General features: G+C 45.2%; 1 protein-coding gene across 1 annotated transcript; it reads left to right on the plus strand.

The window, feature by feature from the left end:
• Positions 1 to 123: 123 nt before the first annotated feature.
• Positions 124 to 17,633, plus strand: LOC116957688 (hydroxylysine kinase-like). The gene is made up of 5 exons (XM_076059410.1): positions 124 to 448; positions 3,453 to 3,628; positions 8,901 to 9,081; positions 10,192 to 10,510; positions 11,185 to 17,633. Exons 1-5 carry the CDS (start codon positions 124 to 126, stop codon positions 11,357 to 11,359), a joined length of 1,176 nt encoding a protein of 391 aa, XP_075915525.1. The 3' UTR covers positions 11,360 to 17,633.
• The last annotated feature ends 201 nt before the right edge of the window (positions 17,634 to 17,834 follow it).

Raw genomic sequence — 17,834 nt, forward strand, 5'->3', positions numbered from 1 at the left:
CACCGTACGTAGCCAACCGTGCTCATCGGAGGCGCCTCGCGCTGCACGAATGGAGCGAACGCCAACGTGCACTTGCAAAACCCAAAAGCTTTTCGATTGCCCTCGTTTTGTCCGTTGAAGACGATGCAAGCCGCGCCGCAGGACGATGGCCACGAGCACGAGAAGCCGTGCCTCAGCGAGTCCCGCGCGGCGAAGCTGGTGGAGCGCCTCTACGGGGTGAGCGTGGCGGGGGTGAGCCCGCTGGCGAGCTACGTCGACCAGAACTACCGCGTGCTGGCGCGCGACGGTCGCCAGTTCGTGCTCAAGGTCACCAACACGCGGGACAGCCAGCGGCCGCAGCTGCTCGAGGTGCAGATGGCCATGATGAGGTTCCTGCGGGAGAGGGGCTTCCCCATGCAGGAGGTGGTGGACAACGTCAGCGGGAAGATCATGTCGCTCGAGAGCATCGGTGAGCTGCGCCTGCGTGGGTCCCGGGAGCAGAGACATTGGAGAAGAGATGTACATTATACTAAATCTTGTTCGATTTGATGTGCGTCTCCATCTCTCTTTGTCTCCCCCTACATGCTAAGGCCTCGGCACAGAGACCCTATCTCTCTGTGCTCCGTACGTTGTGTCTCTCTTTGTGTCTCTGTGTTAATTCCCTTCTACTTAGGTGTCTGTATATATCTGCGGTTCTGTGTTTCCTCTCTCTCTTAAATTTAGCTCTTCTATGCCTGATGATGATTGCTTGCGTTGCAATCGAAACGTCGTATGCTATTATGTAATTTTATAATTTTTTCTTATTTCTACGTGACTTTACCGAAAAAAACAAAGAGTAATTCCTGCAGTCACGAAAGCGACAAATCAAGTTTAATAGATGTACAGTGCAGTACAATTGATTTTGCTGCAACTGAACTCTGGCCCCCACAACGTAGCACCACGCAGCAGCCTGTGGATGCCTGTTTAATGCACGATTGTCACCCATAGAAGCCCTAATCCAGGCTCAACCTGCTTAGCTTTCAGATCTTATGATAGGGCACATTCCAGGTGATTTAGTCATAGGCTGATAGTAATCATACGAATACAGCATTGGTTTATACTTGCAAAGACAACGATCAATATCCGAGCATGAGGCGGTGGTATGATACTGGGTCGCACTCCACTGACGATAAGTGATGTAAAAGGATCATACTTTTTAGTTTTTGTGAGGTTGGTGGATGTAACGCACTGCTTGTTGGTACTGGCCCAAGGTCCACATTGTGATATTTTGTAAATTCTTAATATATATAAAAAAACAATGTTTGGTGTGTGGGATGAAACTGGAATGACTGCTCACAGCAAAGCCACACGGACGAGACGATAACATCTGTGGTGAGAGATCAGAAGCACACTTGCTGTTTTCTCATCTACTGACCTGCAGGTTGGTAGATATAATGTTTGTACAGTTCACCGACGCCGCCATTCGCCAACTGCACAGTGTGTTCCACCTCCCCACACCTCCGATGAGCACGGTTGGCTACGTACGTATGGTGCGAAAGAATTTCAACATACTTACAAAACCTAAATTGTAATTTTTGTTTCTGCTTACCTTCCCACGAGACCCTGAGAAGCAAACGTCAAACTCTTTGCATCGAGTTCCGGATTGGCTGACAAGGGGAACACGTCAAACCAAAACCATGTATTACATGAACAAGCATAGACGGGAAAGATATGTCACAAGCGATATATTGTAGAGATATGAGAGAGATTTATTCATGATAAAGGTTTTTGGGTGAGATCGCGTTATTTATAAATGTGTCATAACCCTCCACCACCCGACACAGCCAAACAGTAAAAAAATGTGTCACGTTGACAACAGACAAAATAGTTCACTACTTTAGCCCACCGGTGTGATGAAGAGTGAATCCACAACATTTACAATATTTGAATACGACGTTTCGCTGGTAATTACATCTAACATCATCGGGCAATTCGCCAGAATGGTGAAGCCCTCACTTGCTCCGGGTCTTAAATAGAGCAGCAGGGTGATGTCATCATTTAACTCATTCAGAGAGAGATTTAATCAGAAATATGATATTTATATGGAAGAGATAGTAGAAAGATCTATCCGCAAGAGGAGAGATTTAGAGAAATGCAAACATGTCGATACAGAGCTTATCTCTCCCCCACACCCATTCCGACCTCCTGCATTGCATTACTTCTATTAATATTATTATTGTAATCATCATCGTTACACTTGTTTTCACAGCAGAGCCTCACTGAGTATCGGGAGGGTCTTGTCAAACTTTTCAGTTGGGGGGCGGGCGTGGGGGCGACGGTTGTCGTGTGTAATTTCAAGTGAGTATTGCTGACTGAGACATGTATTTAATTAGTTCTTGTAAGGCGTGGCGGGATAGTTGTCCTGTAGACCAGAATGAATTAATTTTGGTGGTTCGGGCTTGGCCCACGGGCTGTAGTTGGGACAACACTGGGCTGCTAAACATTTGTAAAGCAAAGTGCTTCATAGCTCATCGGATTCCTCCAGTAAAAGTACATATTCTGATTATAATGCCTGGGCTAGCAGCGCTCCTTTAAACCCAGGCTCGGGGTTCATCGCGTGAGCTGACATCACCGCCCAACGCCGTGTTTGGAATGCGAAGATCACGGAAAGCCGCTGACCCTTATATTTACGTGTTGGAACGAGCGATAAAAGTCGCCTCCTGATGCAGATGGGCCCCCATTCACCCTGCTCCTAAGTAATTTGCTCAAGCTGAACCCAGGGAATTCAGCTAGACTCGTGTGCTGACGTATCCATTCTGGCCCGAACCTGGGCGAATTGCCCCCGGTTCCGGTCAGCGTGCGCTTAGGCACGAGGGTTGCGTGCCACGTTGCAACTTTGGCGGATGCCTTGCGCATGGGTGTGGCGAGGTATTATTCCTCTCAAATGCTTTATTTAGCTATAGCGGTTTAGACAACAAGGCCATATAGGAATGCGAATTTCGGAATGCGTTCGTGTTATTAATTTCTGCGTTAATAGTACCGTGAAAGAAAGTCATGAGAAAAAAATCACTCCAATTTACTATTTTTTTTTGGGGGGGGGGGGGGGGGACAGAAATACTCGATTCAAGTTGCTTGAGAGATTGGCGTTTTAAAGACTACACGAATTTTATGTGCGTTATATATCGGACTTGGCACGTTCATTATTGTTATTAACCATTTAATGCTGAGCAGCAAATTGTCGCTTAATTTCCTAAAAAAAGAATAGTAGCCTTGGCTATCAGTTGAGCAATTCATAAGAGACCCTGTGTAGTATAGCACGTGGGTAATGAACACAGGGCGCAAAGTGGTGAGTTGACACTTTGGCCAGACCTTGGAGGTTCCGATATCAGCTTACGAACAGCTTTTTATGTTCCAGCAAAAGGAAGCGACGGTGAGATTTCACTAACCGTGGTGACCTCTTGACCTCGGTGGCGACTCCTGCTGTGAATTCTCAGACTGCGGCGAAGGAGAGAAGGAGTTCAACGTGCGGCTGCTCACGTACCTGCCCGGCGTGCCGCTGTCCAGGGTGCTGGCGGATGGCAGCCTGTACTACCAGGTGGGCAAGCTGGCAGCGAGCATCCACCAAGCCCTGCAGCAGGTACGAGCGCACGAGCGCCTCTTGACAGGTGACGTGAGACTGCAGGAATTCATATTCTTGTTGCTTTCGGTAAAGTCACCACGTAGAGGGGGAAACAATAAAATAATAAAAAATATAAAACAATAAAATTCTCACGACGTTTCGACTGCAACACAAGCAATCGTCATCAGGTGTGAAAACCACAACAAGGAAATTTGAAAAAAAAAAATATTGCTGTGGTTTTCACACCTGATGATTGCTTGTGTTGCAGTCGAAACGTCGTGAAAATTCTATTGTTTTATATTTTTATTATTTTATTGTTTCCCTTCTACGTGACTTTACCGAAAGAAACAAGAATATGAGAATATTCGCCAAAGTAAAAAGCCAAAAAAGAAATAACTCGCAAATTACTTCATTGGGAAATGCGGAGCGATAGTTTCCCCAACCCCTTACTGTGACAATCTTAAAAAAAAAACTCTTGAGTCTCGGCGAGCCTTTTCTCTCGGTAAGCAAGTGTAATGTGACGTAACGAGCCCACTCGCTCGGAACGTACGCAGCTGTTCATAATTAGCAACGTGAGAGTCCTTCCAAGTGATCGAATGGCTGGTTTTCAAGCAGCGTATTTTTGGTTTAACATGTAGGCTTTCGCGACCAATATTATTCATAATAAAGGTTTTTGGGTTAGATCGCGTTTATTTATAAATGTGTCGTAACCCTCCACCACCCGACACGGCCAATCAGCAAAAAAAGTGTCACGTTGACAAAAAGACAAATAATTCACTACTTTAGCCCACCGGTGTGTTGAAGAGTGAATCCACATTTACAGTTTGAGTACGACGTTTCACTGGTAATTACATCCAGCATCATCGGGCAATTCGCCAGAATGGTAAAGCCCTCGCTTGCTCCCGGTTTTATATAGAGCAGCAGGGTGACGTCATCACTTAACTCATATCAGGTTCAGTGATTAGAGGCGGAGGGGGGGTATTGTAATTATATAATCGATTAGTAATCAGTCATTGGTTATGATTAGTAATGAGTTGTAGATTAGTAATTCTTTAAATCAAAATGTAATGTGTATTATTTAATAATATGCTTCCAGGCTGCACTAAGCCTGTAGCTGTCAGAGCGATTAAAGTTATTCTTGTTCCTCTCAATTTCAATGGATTCTCTAATTAGTCTTTGCCAGTAATAATTAGTTTTACACACCACTGCAACATTGTCAAAATCAATTGAGTGTCCTTGTTGACAAGCATGTTCTGCCACTGCCGACAGTTGTGTTTGAGATAATTTAATATTTCTCTGATGTTCTTTTAGTCTTACGCTGATGTTACGTCCCGTCTGTCCAATGTAGCAGCTGCCACATAAACAATTAATCCGATATACACCTTCTGTTGATAATTTAGGTAATGCGTCTTTAGTCCCAGATACTAGTTTTTTTATTTTGTGTACTGTACCAAATCTTACTGTAATGTTTTGCTTTTGCAAAACACAGGCTAATTTGTCAGTTACTCCCGAGATATATGGAATTTTTATTGTTTTAACAATCTGGTCGCTTTCAGCAGTATTGCTTTGCAATCGTGATTTGGCATTCAGTGCTCTGTTAATTTGAGCATTATTGTAGCCATTCTGTCGTAGTGCGTCTTTAACGTGGTTAACCTCTCTCACTAGACTCTCACCATCTGACACTGTTTTAGCCCGATGTATGAGCGTCTTGATAAGAGAGGATTTCTGAGCTGGATGATGATGTGATTCTGCATTCAGATAGGTATCAGTGTGCGTTTGCTTTCTGTAAACGCTGTGTGTTATTTTACCGTTTAGGCCATGTCCAAGCAAAATATCTAGGAATGGGAGTGTGTTATTCACCTCCATTTCCATGGCGAACTGGATGGCCGGGTTTTGTGCATTGAGATGATTTAGAAAATCATTCAGTGTATCGTTACCATGTGGCCAGACAACCAAAGTGTCATCCACATATCTAAACCAAAAGGATGGTTTTAATGTGCTCGAGGCAAGTGCTCTTGTTTCAAAGTTTTCCATGTACAAATTTGCTGTAGCAGGGGATAAAGAAGAACCCATTGCTGCTCATTCCTTTTGTTTAAAGAAATCCCCTCTCCATAAGAAATTAGTGTTATTTAAACAATGGCCAGCAAGTTTCGGAATATCTTTTGGTAAACCGGTATTCTTTACTAGTGTATCAAGTAATTTAAGCGATTCGTCCACTGGAACCTTAGTGAATAGAGAAATCACATCACAACTTACCAGAATATCATCAGGAGTAAGTTTAATATCTTTAAGCACATTCACAAGATGTTCTGATTTTTTTTTTTATGAATGAAGATGTCCTACCGATGTAGGGCTGTATTTGTTGGGTTATATATTTTGCTAATTGATATGTGGCAGAGCCAATTGTACTGACTATGGGTCGTAATGGGATGCCGATTTTATTAATCTTTGGTAGCCCATAGAGTCTAGGTGGTTTTGAGGCCCTTGGCTTAATTTGGTATTGCTCATTTTTAGGGATTAATGAATTTGCAATTATTGCAGTGGTCTTACGTTCTGAAGTATTAGTTGGATCTCGTTTAATTTTAATGTAGGTACTTTCCTCTAGTAAATTTCTAATTTTATTATCATAATCGGCTCGTGACATCACTACAGTAGTGCGGCCTTTATCAGCTGCTAGGATTTGGATATCATTGTTTACACGCAGCTCTCTTAAGGCTTTTGCCTCGTTAGAGCTAATATTTACTTTTGGAACTTTGCTATTCTCAATTATTTTAACAACCTCATGTCTAGTCATCTCTGCCTCATTATGTGGAAGGAGTCTAACTGCTGATTCTACCTCAGCAATTATCTCATCCACTGGAATTGTGCGTGGGGTAACGGCAAAGTTAAGGCCTTTAGAAAGGATAGAGACCATGTCACCGGTTAATACAGTGTTAGTCAAGTTCAGTACGGTTTTGTTTTTAAATTTTTGGTTTTCAGTAGGGATTTGTTTATTATGTAGTCTAGAAAATTTATTAATTTGGTTAGTTTTTGTTAGTTTAAACACATTATGAGCCGATTGTTGTGTTATGTTATCGATTATATTCCAATAATGCATAGATACACTATTGCTTATATCTAAGTGTAACTGCTTTAGCGATTCCGAAATGTAAGATAATTCACTCCTATTGTGCTGTATTCTCTCGATTAATAATAATTCGCTAGCTTTGTGTAGTATTTGGTTAGCTTTAGAAGACTTTATGTGATGTGTTATTTTAACTGCGTTTGGTATTACCTTTGAATCTCTGCACCTTTTGAGGAACGCCAGTGAAGATATCAATTTCATCCGCTTAATGCGGAGCTTCTCCAATTTTCTGGTTTTAAGAAAAGTATCCTCCCCATAGAAGTTAGTCAGTTTAACATGTAGGCTTTCGCGACCAATATTATTCATAATAAAGGTTTTTGGGTTAGATCGCGTTTATTTATAAATGTGTCGTAACCCTCCACCACCTGACACGGCCAATCAGCAAAAAAAGTGTCACGTTGACAAAAAGACAAATAATTCACTACTTGAGCCCACCGGTGTGTTGAAGAGTGAATCCACATTTACAGTTTGAGTACGACGTTTCGCTGGTAAATACATCCAGCATCATCGGGCAATTCGCCAGAATGGTAAAGCCCTCGCTTGCTCCCGGTTTTATATAGAGCAGCAGGGTGACGTCATCACTTAACTCATATCAGGTGCAGTGATTAGAGGCGGAGGGGGGGGTATTGTAATTATATAATCGATTAGTAATCAGTCATTGGTTATGATTAGTAATGAGTTGTAGATTAGTAATTCTTTAAATCAAAATGTAATGTGTATTATTTAATAATACGCTTCCAGGCCGCACTAAGCCTGTAGCTGTCAGAGCAATTAAAGTTATTCTTGTTCCTCTCAATTTCAATGGATTCTCTAATTAGTCTTTGCCAGTAATAATTAGTTTTACACACCACTGCAACATTGTCAAAATCAATTGAGTGTCCTTGTTGACAAGCATGTTCTGCCACTGCCGACAGTTGTGTTTGAGATAATTTAATATTTCTCTGATGTTCTTTTAGTCTTACGCTGATGTTACGTCCCATCTGTCCAATGTAGCAGCTGCCACATAAACAATTAATCCGATATACACCTTCTGTTGATAATTTAGGTAATGCGTCTTTAGTGCAAGATACTAGTTTTGGAATTTTGTGTACTGTACCAAATCTTACTGTAATGTTTTGCTTTTGCAAAACACGGGCTAATTTGTCAGTTACTCCTGAGATATATGGAATTTTTATTGTTTTAACAATCTGGTCGCTTTCAGCAGTATTGCTTTGCGATCGTGATTTGGCATTCAGTGCTCTGTTAATTTGAGCATTATTGTAGCCATTCTGTCGTAGTGCGTCTTTAACGTGTTTAATCTCTCTCACTAGACTCTCACCATCTGACACTGTTTTAGCCCGATGTATAAAATAACACAGCGTTTACAGAAATTAAATGCACACTGATGCCTATCTGAATGCAGAATCACATCATCATCCAGCGCAGTGTGCGCAGTTGTGCGCACACTGCGCTACGAACCCGGCCACCTGAGTTTTATTTCCGGCCACGGCTAACATTCGTGGCAAGTGATATCTGAACCAGTCCTGCCCCCCCCCCCACCCCCCCTTGTCCTCTATCCTTCACCAACCTACACTGACCAGTTTGGCGAAGTATGGTCAAACACCCTACATGACCAACACTGAATACGGCAGTGCCTTGATAAGGGCTGTATGAGTTGTGCTAATTGGTGCCATGTCATGAGATGGAAAAAAACATCTCATTCTGTGCATCACCTCTGGTTAGAGAATGGCCCACAGAAGGTGATCTCACAAAACTACTTCTCAGATCCATTCAAGTGTCCTGTTATTCACAAATACCAATCAAACATTTGCCAGCCGCACGCAGGACTTGGGCAGCCCCACCCTCAGCTGCATAATAAGTCTAGATTTTTAGCTTTCGTGACTGCAAGGATTCATACTCTTTGGTTTTTTCGGTATAGTCACGTAGGTAAAACTATAAAATGATAGAATGAAAAAAAATGTAGTTGTTTTTTCATTTATTCTTTTATTTTATAGTTTTACCTACGTGACTTTACCGAAAAAAAACGAAGAGAAAATAATAAGTGAAGGAGAACATATTTTCTGAAACGAAGACTATCCTTTGCTAGCTTGACGTTTTGCTGCCTTTAACTTATATGTGTACTCAACTGGCCAATGCGATGTTAATCTCGTATTGCATTTTTTGTCATCTTACCGCCTTCGTTTTTAAACATCTGCATAGTTTGAGCACCCGTTCCTGCACTCCCTGCAACGAGACGATTTCATCTGGAACCTGTCAAACACCCACCTGCTCGAGTCCTACCTCTTCACTCTGGACGGCGACCCCAACCAGGGTCTGGTCAGGGAGGTCATCGCCAAGTTCCGCGAGGAGATCCAACCCAACCTGCACAAGTTTACCAGATGTACGCTCGCCTCGCAGCTTCACCCGGGACGTAGCTCCATGCCTCAGGGGGCGAGGGGCGCTTCAAGCCACCGACGAGGCCTTGAAGCCACGACGGGTGCCGCGTACGTGTGTACGTTGAACTTCTTTTGCACCGTACGTAGCCAACCGTGCTAATCGGAGGTGCGGGGGAAGGACAACAAACTAAACACAAAAAATAAGTTCAAAAATAAATTAGTGTTCAATCTAGGTTTAAAAGTGCATAGCTCCAGTGCCTTCCTAATATCGGAAAGAAGAGCTTTTCAGTCGGCCGCAGAAGTGCATCTGAAAGCGCGCGATGCGGTGACCGTCTTTCTTTGGTCGATGGTTAGCCAAAAGCCGCTGCGAGGATCACCCGAATTCGCGTGATGGTTTATGTGGCAAGCATTTCTTTGCAATGTGCTTTACGTGATTACTTTTACCCAGCATACACAGATGCATTACAAGGCATGCATGTAATGGGGGACACTCGCACAGACACTGATCACAGGTGAAATCAAATGACAGGGTTATTACATTCAGACGCTACTGTATATAAATCATAATTGTAATTTCTACCAAATCATTTTTCAATGGATGCTAAATTGTGTTCAACAGTTTTTGTTACACATATACTCATAATAATAATAATGTACAGCCCTTTGTCAATGCACTATCTGGACGAAGGCATTCCCAGGCTGTGTAGGGTCATGGGGGTTGTTTTGCCTCCTTCACCATGCTGGTCGGTGAGGAGGTAGGTAGGATCCCAGGACTGGTTCAGATATCAGTGATGTTCTCCATGGCTGGGAATCAAGGGCTCGTGATGCGGTGTGCATACCACTACACACCGCTCCATATCTCGCCCCTGTACAGGGTTGTACGACGCTGGTGGGTTATTGTAATTCTGTGCCTTTGAAGGCAGGAGAAGTCGGTTATTCACTGAGACTCTGCGGGGGCCGTTCTTAGACTCGCACACGCGGCTTGCGCAACACCAATCGTGCGGCCGGAATAAAAACGGCATGGGCACGAACGATGACGACGGCGACGAGGGGAGGACGGTCAACAATAAAAGACAACGGACGAAATCAAATTCGACGTTTCCCCCTCGCCGCAGGCATAATCCACGGTGACTTCAATGACGAGAACATCCTGGTGCAGGAGGTGACCGCGGGAAGCGAGCAGCAGCAGCAGCAGCAGCAGCAGGGGCCCAAGTCGGCGGAGGGAGCGCCGCGGCACCGCGTCTCCGGCGTTGTGGACCTCAACTCGATGATGTTCGGCTACCACGTGTACGACCTGGCCATGGCCATCATGTACATGATGGTGGAGAGCGGAGAGGCGATGGAGGCCGGGGGTCACGTCCTGGCCGGCTATGAGAGCGTGCAGGCCCTCAGCGAGGACGAGAGGAGGGCCGTTTACTTCCTGGTGGCGTGCAGGTGAGCGCGGAGGTGGGGAGGGGGGCCGGGGCAGGTCGGGTCGGGTCTGCCCGGATTGCCGTTGGCCGCATCGGGAAACGTTGGCTTCAAAAACCTGTGGCGGTTGAGTAACGAGAAGTAATCCAGGTCTGGCGAGAATCCGATAAACTCGATGATTGTGCGGCAAAAAAGTGCTTTATTATTTATTTAAAGCTCTTCATCAGACCAATGATGAATGAAGGTCTTGCCAATGCCATGTCGATCGTCGCGGTGGTTGACCATACTTCACCATGCTGGTTAATGTGTATTGGTGAACGGGGGGGATCAGTAACAGTTAAGACATAATAATGCTGATTACCATGATGTTGCTAACAGCACTTCTACGGATGCTGCTGATGACGGTGATGATGATTATAGAAAAGACACTCATAGCGATGTTGTTTACGATCATGTTGCTGATCACGCTGCTGCTGCTGCTGTTGCTGGAGACGAGGAAGATGAAGACGGCGACTTTCCTTCTGCTGGCACTTCTGCTGCTGACCACGAGACTTGATCCAACTATGGCTGCGATTCCTGGACGCTAAAATCCCAGCCGATCAACAAGTCGGCAGCAAAAACCCTCTTGAATAACAAACGATATTAACCGTCACGACAGCAACGGCGACAACAACAACATGGTCTACTTTTCCCCGCAGGTTCTGCCAGTCGCTGGTCATGGCCCGCTACACGATCCTGCGATACCCGCAGAACGCCGACTACCTGCTGATAACGGCACGCACCGGCTGGGTGAAGCTACGCGAGCTCTGGACCAGGGGCCTGGAGGACATGCAGAGGCTGTGGTCCGATGTTGCGGCACGGTACAGAAACTAGAACCGCGGTGGAGATCGAGACGGACGGCGAGGAGAGAGAAGGGGGAGTTTGGGGTGGGGGGGGCCCACCGTGAGACACGTCCTCCCACTCGCCCCACCGGTACCTCCCGAGGCTTCGCAAGGAACCGGTTTCAACTTGAACGTGGCGCCGTTGGTTTTGGACACGTGCGATCTTTGAATACGGAATCTGAAAAATGTGAATTGCTCATGCCAGGCACTTAATGCATAGGAGAGGTTTTTCGTGGCTTCAGGTTGAGGAGGCCACAAGTGCCACCTCGGGTTTTCCAGTCTCGGGCGATGGCGCGCGCGTCCGGTGGATTCGTTGAGTAACTGGAATGCGACGGCATTGGCTTCATCGGCAATACGATCCAAGCGCATTGAGAGACCGTCTAAATCCGCATCGCTGGGAATCGCCCAAAAACAGGAAAGTATTTATTCATTTTCTTCTTTGAAACATTTCCGAGACTTGAGATGATCGTAGACAAGAAGGACGAGGAAAGATTTTGGTCTGGACTTGAACAGGGGGTAGTAAGATGGGAGATCTTAGTTGCTGGTGTGCAGATCATATTATAGGCGATTAGAGGGGGGGGGGGGGAGAGGTAGGAGGGTTGAGAGCCCATGGAGAGATCTTGAAGACATTGAAGGCGTCTTCAAGATCCTCCATCTTGCAGTTGAGTCTGAATTAGGTTGAGAGCACAGTGGAGGGATCGGAGTACTGTGTTGATGCGTTCTCATTGATGGGTGCAAGTTTGAAGGTTGGACGATCACTTGCACTTAGGAAGGTGGGAGATTTGTGGAGTCCACAGAGAGGGCTCCCTCCATGATTAATCAAGGAGCATGATGAAGTCACGAATAAGATTCGGAGCAGCAGTTACATCGGCGCTTTCTCCAACCGGACAGGGGCACATATCTTCCCGGGATAAACTGCTCCGTATAATTGGTCCCTAGCAAAGGAGCTTCATCATCATCATCATCAGACTTTTTTTTCACGTTCCAGTTCTCAATGAATCCACCTGTACGCGCCAAGTGATGGGCGGGGAAAGCACAGGGCCGTCACAGACAATCCATTGTGGTATTGTGCTTCTATGCTCCCGTGTCCATTCTTGGCCGCCTTTAACCCGCACTGACCGGCACGGTGAATTGTGGTCACGTTACCCCAACGGAGCAGCACGACGTGGGGTGGGGGTCGTCCTCATACAGCAGTGGATTTACACGAGGCCTGTACGCGTGCCTCTCAATCGCACGTCACCGGAGGTTGAACAAACCTGAAGTGGAAGCTGTTGTTTCCTCAACCTGGAGGCACTGGTCACCCACTGCCTTGTTGCATATGTACATACACGGATTTATACATATTTCCATACACATGTACATTTGCTTTCCATAGGTTACGTGTGTATGCATGGATGTATACATGCATGTGTACATTCATACCTACACACATGCATTCATATGTACAGATATAAATATATAAGTCCACTAATAATTTACATAGGAACATGTTGGCAGATCTATACATTTGTAAATACATTTACAAACATATACCAATGTATGTGTACGCAACACATGCATGGGTATATGTCTGTATGGCGCGTACATTGATACGTATTTCCATACACATAAAAATTTTTCCCATAGGTCATGTGTGTATGCATGCATGTATGCATGTGTACATTCATACATAGACACATGCATTCATATGTACAGATATATACATGTAAGTCCACTAATAATAAACGTACGAACATGTTTGCAGATATATACATCTGTAAATACACGTACAAACATATACCCATGTATGTGTACGCAACACATGCATGGGTATATGTTTATATGGGGCGTACATTGACATTGCTTACTTAGGCCCATATAATTATATTCGTATGTATAGCATATTGTCCTGTACAGGGTGTGTTGTCCTTGAATGTACCCATAATTAAATAATCGTAATTATACATCTAATTGAACTGTGCGGTTCAAGTTTCAAGTTTGCTATGTTCATGCAGGTGAGAACCCAAGAGACCAGGATGGTCTCATGTGAAGACTGACCTGGGGCATTCGGATGGGCAGTAGGGAGAGTGATGAACACCATGTATCCAATCGAGATAATAGCGGTGTAATTTTCGTCAAACGTGGACCCTGACGCCAGCGCACAGTGGTCCCACTCTTGCGAACTACGCCAAGGGATCTTTAACGTGTCCCCCTGGCTGAAATATTGGCAGCAAAAATAATCCTTACCGTGCTTGCATTTAACGATTGCGAAAACCTCGAGCGAATCCGTGTCGGCAGCACGCACAGAGGCGCGTGCCGAGTGCACAAAAATGTCTCCGCCTTGGTCATTGTGCAAAATCACCAATTCCTAAATAACTGCATCCGTTGGTCATCCATATTTCTAGAGTGGTTGCCGATAGCAGCACACGAGAAAAGCACGTGATGTTGGCAAGCACCTGGGACTTTAAAATCTCGATATGATGCGTGTCAACGCGATGGTCGACATGTGGCGGTCGAGAGGAGGGCATGAGACACAGATGATGAAATCTTCACATTACCAAGTGTGTATGGGTTATGTGATTTCATAAACATAGCTAGGACTGAAGTCTACTGTAATCCATTTTCTTCAGTGATTGGTGGACACCCCTGTAACAGGTACATTCACAATCTTATGCAGTAAACGTGTACATTGAGACATTAAATGCATGCTGTTAGAATTATGATGTATATGTATTACTATTAGGGATGTTCCAGATTTTCAGATAAATCTGAAAAATCTTGCAATCCAGGCTGAGACGTAAAATTTGGGCCAAAATAAATAAATATTCTTTATATTGATCTGAAAAAGTGATGTCACAAACAGGTGGCATCACCTTCATGCCAAGAGTGGTGTCACTTGACAGGAGGTAATTGCCACATGACATCACTTGTTAAAACCCCAAAACGCATAAAAATTAGGACATCGTGTAAGTTGTCAAAAATCCATAAGAAGATCCATAATTGTTGTTACAAATGCAAGCAAGTAATTTTTTTTAAATCAGAAAATCACCCATAGTATTTTACATGCATAAGCATATCTGTACACACAAGTATGGGTGTGCATACACAAATACTAGGCGTGTAGCGATGCATAGACCGTAAACAAACGATTCCTACACCCACAAACGTTCGCATCTAATCGTGCATTTGGGAATTTGTTATTTACAATTGATCCAAACGACGTCCGAGCGACACGGTACGCATCGCAGTCGGGCCAAGTTGAGTGAACGAAAACCGTAGAGACGAGAACGAAAAAACGTGTGAAACAATACAAATGCGAGTTTCATCATCGATGGTGACCCACTGCAGGACCGGTGTTTTTATCGGTCGTAGTAACGACGCAGCGGATCAGAATCCTCGATCGACGGCGATTCCGTATGCTCGCAACACGTGTGGCAAATAGCGAACGTTAGAATCGCCCAGTAAACCGTTTGGCCAACGTTGGCCGAACGTTCACCCCTTGCGCTGGTCCAGATGTTCCACTTTTACTGGGAAACCACTTGCATTCCATCCGTGCAATCCACCTAATTGATCCGGTCACCTAATCCACCGCAGGCACTCGAGGTGCCGCGTTCACCACATTTGGTAATTAAAACCAAATTGTTTAATCTTTAATCTATCGCAGCGCCCGAGTGATGACGATACGTCGAACTGCTGGGTGGTGGGGGGGGGTAGTCTTATTCGTACATGCCTAGTATTTACCTACATGCGTAACCTGCGCGCACAGGATAGTACTGGCGTAACGCGTGTAGCCAGTTTTCCGCCTTCAAAAGTGCCTTTATTTTTTAACAAAACAGGAGAGACGCGAGCGGCCCAGCTGCGGAGAGCTATCCTCCGGAAACGATGCTTGCGTTCCTCTGCACGGCTACCTCCTGGGGCGACAACCTGTGGTTAATCCCAACATTGCTCCCTGCCGTAGCTGCTCGTGCGTTAGGAACGTATTGTTGCTGCATCCAGCGCTGTTGACAAAACGGCGTTCACAGTTGACATGTAGTTCACATGTAGTTCACGCAGAGTTTCAGTGCAGCGTGCAACGTGTGCCTAGCTTCTAACTATTGTGTCGTGTTGTTTTAGTTTCCTGCCCCCCCCCGCCCCCCTCCCCGAATATATTTCACGTTAAGTGTATTTTTTTTTCGGCGCAGGTGAGAAGCAAAATAAAAATTGGCGGAAAAACAACTTTCGGCACGTAAAATATAAAAATCGAAAAAATAAAAATATAAATGAATGTTAAAGAAGATATTCCCTATGGCGCTTGTCGATGTGATTTCCAATTATGCTGTCAATGTCGCGCGTATCCATTTGAAAATCCTGCATAGCAGCACACCACCCTGTGTGCCACGCACTTACAAAAATAAATCCCCCGAAAATTCAGTTATTGAAAAACGCGACATGTTTCGAATGCCAACCCCCTTCAAAGCACCGTCTATACGTACACATGCAAACCTGAACAGGCTTAGGCTGAAATTAAGCAACAATGCGGATGCCGAATTTTTTTAATTCTGTCATGTTTGGATTTGACATCCTTCAACACTTCCAGACAATACTTTCGCAGGACCCAAGCTTGCAAACGACAAACACACACACAAGTTTTAGCCCACGGAATTTTTAAGAGGGCAAATCGCAGTTTTCGGATTTTAAAATCTGATGTCATGTTTGGAATGTGTCACCCTTCAGCATCTCCAGATGCAAACTTGATTAAGTCTGAGTTTGTGAAAAAATAAGACGCCCAAGTCTAAAATGTTTTGGTCTTACATTTGAGGGGCCTGTCATTAAAATGGCGGTTTTTCAATTTTTCCAACTCGTAAATGTCGAGACTCCGCTCTCGTTCTTTAAATTTTAAGCTCTCCAAACGCTTTAGAACATCATTATAATTGACATCGCTCGCTCGGTGAACTTACTCGCCACTGTAATTAGATTGGGGAGGCATGAATGGTTATGTTAAGTCGCTTATTATTACTGGAATCTTTAGATGTTAATAATGATTTAGTTGCGGTTGATGATCAAATGTGACGGTGCTGTCGTAGGGTCTCTAGCAATTGCACCACAATCGAGGGGTGTCCCAGAATAACCTGGTAACCCACACTTATTATTGTTCTCTCTAACCCCACGTGTGACTTCTTTGAAGCGCTTGACAATACAACTTTCCCCGTACAGATGTTCCGCACAGTGGCCTTAAAACATTCGCTCGCATCATCTCTTCCATCCCCTTACTCTCTTTTACAAAGCCCTACCTCTCACGAAGGTGTGCTGCTTGTGTGGGTTATCAAGTTTTCCTAACATGCCCGCCAGTTGCAGTAGAATCTGGATATAAGCACACCCTTTACAGAGCAAGGCCACCAGTGTAACATAAGAATGTGTTGCCATATAAGAACTGTGCTTATAGCAGGTGTGCTTATATCCAGCTACTTATCTGTTTTTATTTGCCAATGATTATTGCCCAGGGTCCACAGCATGGTGACTAGTCGCTCGTGACGCCGACGTGCAGTGTTGTCAACGCAAACCACAATGACATGCGATTTGTGTTCTAGAAGTGTCTGCATGCGACCCCTATTGGCCTGCGGCCTAACCGCGCACCTATCTCGTCTGAGCAGGTTTTGAGCCTGGATACTGCTCGGATGGGCGACCACCTTGCACAAAACACAGGTGCAGTAGTAGTGGGCGTTCCGGGCAGTGCAGCTAAATCCATTTTGTGTCTGTACTCCCCCTGAGCTTTATCAAGACACACTGACGTGTGGTCAGATAACCCCTCACTACCGACTGCTGGGTGGCGTGAGCCCTTATCCAGCAGTGGATTGACAAACGGGGGATGTATACACGCACACGTACGGCTGTGTAGCCAAGACGAAAGATAATCCGTTTGATCTCTTCGAAACAATGGCATTGTAATCGAACAAATTGTTCAGTCATTTTCACAAGTGAGGGGGAGAGAAAGAAGGGGGAGGGGGGGGTGGACCTTTTCCAACTCTGACCTCTTTTTAGCTCTCTGGTTGCCCCCAGTGGTCCGGCAAAGGCCGTGGTTTTATTCCGGGGGTTTGTGCAGTGCACGGAATTTATAGCGGTCCGCATCCAGTTGGGCCAACCACCACACCCCCTGTACATTCCACGTACAACCAGAGGGCCAGAGCCCCCCAAAGTCCATTCAGTCTTCACGCGTGGCGCGCCCGCACACGAGGAGGCCTTACATTTCTCATGGAATATTTTCCGGGTCGCTGGTAGACCGGAGGAGGCACACGTGATTTTTTAAGTGAGGGGGAGAGAAAGAAGGGGGAGGGGGGGGTGGACCTTTTCCAACTCTGACCTCTTTTTAGCTCTCTGGTTGCCCCCAGTGGTCCGGCAAAGGCCGTGGTTTTATTCCGGGGGTTTGTGCAGTGCACGGAATTTATAGCGGTCCGCATCCAGTTGGGCCAACCACCACACCCCCTGTACATTCCACGTACAACCAGAGGGCC

The sequence above is a fragment of the Petromyzon marinus genome, unplaced genomic scaffold (genome assembly GCF_048934315.1).
Source record: "Petromyzon marinus isolate PM22_M1 ecotype Great Lakes invasive population unplaced genomic scaffold, UKy_Petmar_22M1.pri1.0 PM_G_Scaffold_101, whole genome shotgun sequence".
Classification (NCBI taxonomy): domain Eukaryota; kingdom Metazoa; phylum Chordata; class Hyperoartia; order Petromyzontiformes; family Petromyzontidae; genus Petromyzon; species Petromyzon marinus.